General features: G+C 44.6%; 1 protein-coding gene across 1 annotated transcript; it reads left to right on the top strand.

The window, feature by feature from the left end:
* Positions 1-1,918: 1,918 nt before the first annotated feature.
* Positions 1,919-4,501, top strand: fzd9a (frizzled class receptor 9a). Its single transcript, XM_017460778.3, has one exon. The coding sequence runs from the start codon at positions 2,352-2,354 to the stop codon at positions 4,119-4,121; it is 1,770 nt and encodes a 589-aa protein (XP_017316267.1). The 5' UTR covers positions 1,919-2,351; the 3' UTR covers positions 4,122-4,501.
* The last annotated feature ends 281 nt before the right edge of the window (positions 4,502-4,782 follow it).

Raw genomic sequence — 4,782 nt, 5'->3', positions numbered from 1 at the left:
CCAGATAGCCATGGGCTGTGTTTTAACAGGCACAAGAATCAGTCCTCCTACCTACTACCTCCTGACTATCATGGTAAAAGGCTCAAATTAGGGGGTGAATGTAGGCATATCAGGGGCACTCCAGGCCCACACGTTTCATGTTTAGCTTGAGAATAGTGAGGCATCGTGGCACAGGCGCTGCTGTCCTCACATTCAACCCACACTGGAGGAATGCCAGCAGGTACTAATGGGGGCAGATGGCATAGATGGCATACTAATGGCATAGAGCTGAGGCTCAACCTTCAGGGTCGTGTTTGGGACGAGAGGAGGAATTCATATGGAAATGACACTGGTGCTGCCACACAAAAAGAGACAAGGCTAATGGAACTGGTGAAATCAGAGTCGACTCATTTCTGGGACCGTTTTTGTGGAAGTCCACCTCTGTAGGGAAAAAAAAGGGGTTGCGGTACTTTAGCATATAAAACAAATCAGTAGCATTGTTTGGAAAGCCTCATGGAAAGTTTTTTTTTTTCTTTTTCTTTTTCTTCCTGCTACCACAGAGAGAATCTTAAATGTTGCTTGGTTCATGGCCACTAGATGGGAACAGCAGGCTTCTGTACTCTGGATAAGCCTCTGCATTAACTACACCTACCATATAGGTACTTATTTATTACTTTAAAATCTCTGTTGTCACAGCTAGGTTGGAATAGTTCACCAGCAATTTGTACCCGCACCATTCACCAAAGTCCTTCCTTACTGAGCTTTACTGAGAGTGGCCCACCACCTAAAAGAAAAACGGTTCCTTACTTCTGATTGACGAGAGCCGTTAACAAACTGTTTCTTTCTTTCATTCATTTTTTTAAAAGTATCTGCATATTACTTGATTGTACTTGAATTTGATCAATTTTAAGGGGACTTTTTAGCATTTAGCTTGAAAGGAGTTTATCTAAATTTCAAACAAATTTCATCTTTAACTGGTGACGCGAGCAGCTCATTTATAGCCTACTGACCGTTATTATCATTCTAGCTAACATTTCATTTCAGAGATTAGGAACCAAGCCGTTAGCCTCGGGTTATATTTTCCACGTTCCATCATGTTCAGAAATAAACGTACTTAAATAAACGTACTTTCGCCCTTGTCGCCGGGGGTAGTGCCATCGAGGGTACTTTTAGCATGTATGTTTTACCCAGAAAGCCACATGTGCTGTAGTTTTAATTAGCTTTTAGAGCAAAGCTTTAAAGTCATATCTGTGATATTACACTTATACTACAGTACATTCATATTATCAGGTAAAAGATACATCCTCAATGTACAAAAGATGTATCTTGATGGTACCACATCCCATCCATTTAGGTGCCTTTTTTATTTCCTGAGAGTGAAGGAACACCTTGTAGCTAAAACTAACTGACAACAGTCTCTCAACTGTTAGCTAACATGCTAACTCTTGACCATCAGAGAAGTTGCTTCCATGCTGAGGAGACACTCAATTATCATCACTGAGATGTACAGTACTTTTACTTTCATTCCTTAAGTAACTTTAAGGATGGATAGCCTGCTATTGTACTTTTATATGGTGAGGTTTGTAGATGCCTTAATTGTGTTAATTAAAAAAGGGCGCCATGTTAAAGAGAAAAAAAAAGGTTGCCATGTTTATTTTACTTAACTTTATTTTTTTGAACATTAATTCAAACACACCTGCAGTGCATTGCACTTATTTGCTTCCTAACAAACTAGCTTTGTTACTCATTGTGCATTCATTCCACTGAGACCCACACACACGCAGGCGCACGCGCGCGCGCACACAGAGCTCTATTTACTCTGGAATATTATTGGCCATATAAATGGATTCTCTCTCAGGGCGATTGTAAGCATGCGGTATTTTGGATGAGCGCCGCGGGCGAGGAGGAGTCTGTCACTCCCGCCCAGTTCGCCAGGACACAGCGAGAGAGAGAGAGAGAGAGAGAGAGAGAGAGAAAAAAAGGCAAAGTTCAGTGTGAGCGAGCGCTCCGTTGAGAGAACGCGGATGCACTCCGGTTCATCCAGGCTGCGACCGGACGAGACGAGACGCGCGCGCATTTTACGCGTCTGGAACGGAATTGAGCGTGACAGGGAGAAAGTTGAACACGCGCACTCGGTTTACTTTCAGTTTGACATCGCACGCGCGTCCGGGACGCTGGTCGGAGAACAGTTTTGGATCAGAAGAGTTGACCGAGGAATGTTATCTGCAAAGATAAAAACCACGAAGCATATTTCGCATTCTGATTTATTTCCTAATATGCCTGGATTAAAAAAACAAAACAAACAAAAACAAATTCTCATTGCTGTTCAATGCTTATGACATGGAGAGCTTTATGAACTTGTTGACCTGTTAATGATGTACTGTTGGATTTTTAAATGCTGTGCCGTTACCATGGCATGCCATGTGACAGTTGTGGTACTCCTGTGCCAACTAGGGACTGCTGCGTTCTCGCTGGAGATCGGAGGTTACGATGGGGAGTGGGGAAGACCTGCGAAATGCGAGCCGATCACCATTCCCATGTGCCAAGGAATCGGCTACAACATGACACGGATGCCCAACTTCATGAAATACGATAGTCAAGAGGAGGCGAGAATAAAACTCAGCGAATTTGCTCCTCTGGTGGAATACGGCTGCGATGTGCACCTCCGCTTCTTCCTGTGCTCCCTGTATGTGCCCATGTGTACAGACAAAGTGTCCAACACTATCCCAGCGTGCCGGCCTATGTGCGAGCAAGCGAGGCAGAAATGCTCTCCTATTATGGAGAAATTCAGTTTCAGCTGGCCGGATTCATTGGACTGTTCAAAGCTGCCAACCAATAATGACCCTAATTCACTGTGCATTGAGGCTCCAGAGAATGACACGGTGCCTGAGACTAGGAAAGGGGAGGGCATGCTGCCTGTGCCCGCCAGACCCAGGCAGTCCGGCGGCGGGCATGGACAATCATCTGGGACATGTGAGAACCAGGAGAAGTTCCAGTATGTGGAGAGGAGCAAGTCATGTGCGCCACGATGCACCCCCACCGTGGACGTGTTCTGGTCCAGGCAAGACAAAGACTTTGCTTTCATCTGGATGGCCGTGTGGTCTACTCTTTGCTTCGTCTCGACTGCATTCACAGTCCTCACCTTCCTTCTGGACGCACAACGCTTCCAGTACCCTGAGAGGCCTATTATCTTCCTCTCCATGTGCTACAACGTATACTCTGTGGCTTTCATCATCCGCTCTGTGGCAGGAGCTGAGAACATTGCCTGCGACAGGGAAAATGGCCAGCTTTACATCATACAAGAGGGCTTAGAGAGCACAGGCTGTACCATAGTCTTCCTCATTCTGTATTACTTTGGCACGGCCAGCTCTATCTGGTGGGTCATTCTTACGCTTACCTGGTTCCTTGCAGCTGGCAGGAAATGGGGGCATGAAGCCATCGAGGCTCACAGCAGCTACTTCCACATGATCGCCTGGGGCATACCGGCTTTGAAGACCATAATCATTCTCACCATGCGCAAAGTGGCAGGTGACGAGTTGACCGGACTGTGCTACGTCGGTAGTATGGACGCCAGTGCTTTAACCGGGTTTGTTCTCATCCCTCTCTCCTGCTATCTGATCATCGGCACCTCTTTCGTCCTTACTGGATTTGTTGCGTTGTTCCACATCCGTAAGATCATGAAAACCGAAGGCACCAACACGGAAAAGCTGGAAAAGCTCATGTTTAAGATCGGGATCTTCTCTGTCCTTTACACTGTCCCCGCCACTTGCGTGATAATCTGCTACTTCTACGAGAGACTCAACATGGACTACTGGAAGTTCCGCGCTCTGGAGAGCAAGTGCGTCTCTTTTCCCGGACGAAGGGTTGACGACTGCTCTCTGGAGTCTTCCGTGCCCACCGTAGCCGTGTTCATGCTGAAGATTTTCATGTCCTTAGTGGTAGGCATTACCAGCGGAGTCTGGGTGTGGAGCTCAAAGACTCTCCAGACTTGGCAAGGCTTGTGCACCAGGAGGTTATCGATGAGGACGACGCACAAGCCCTGTCCTAGCATCAACTGCAGCAGCTCCCACTGTCATTACAAAGCGACCGCGTTCCATGCGAACAAAACGGACTCGTGCACAGACAGTCCCACGAGGGTTTGACTAAAGTGCGGTGGCAGTCTGAATGCAATTTGACATCATTCGAACAAAATAGGCATTTTAAATGCCTACCTTGCCTAGCAAAAGCATCTAAAAGCTTCATCCTGAGGAGAAACGATAAAGGCAGAGACTGTAACAGGTCATGCTGTGTTGATGGCATGGTTTTGTGATGTAAATACGGATATTAATACGTTCAGCAAGCTGAAATGTTTATTTATTACAGCTATTTAAGTATCGCTTGTCAATGAATGCACTATACTGTACATATAACGGATACTCTGAATAAGTCGGGTGTAAGAATTTGGAAATATTGTATATACATATATATATATATATATATATATATAATTATTTTTTGGATGAAAGAACAATAAACATATTTTTTCGCAACGACTTTGTTTAATTACATTCGCTGACCCACATTTTTTTTTTTTTTTTAATGAAAAACGTTGCATGAAGCACATTTATAAATGATTTCCACAGTTCCTCTGTTATGTCAGTAACAGATTGGAAATGAGTGCTGAATGTTTTCACAAATGTGTTCTTTTGTTAGCACTTCTCGAGGAAATGGATTTTGGCATGCAAAAAAAAAAAAAAAAAAAAAAAAAAACCACGGCGAGAGCTCGTATAGAGCAAAAGCACTCTGAAAGATCATATTTCTCAT

The sequence above is a fragment of the Ictalurus punctatus genome, chromosome 28 (assembly GCF_001660625.3).
Source record: "Ictalurus punctatus breed USDA103 chromosome 28, Coco_2.0, whole genome shotgun sequence".
Lineage (NCBI taxonomy): Eukaryota > Metazoa > Chordata > Actinopteri > Siluriformes > Ictaluridae > Ictalurus > Ictalurus punctatus.
This window is presented reverse-complemented; position numbering and strand designations above follow the sequence as displayed.

Excerpts from the sequence above, each read along its gene's own strand:
- fzd9a (XM_017460778.3), top strand. The coding sequence starts at position 2,352 with ATGATGTACTGTTGGATTTTTAAATGCTGTGCCGTTACCATGGCATGC.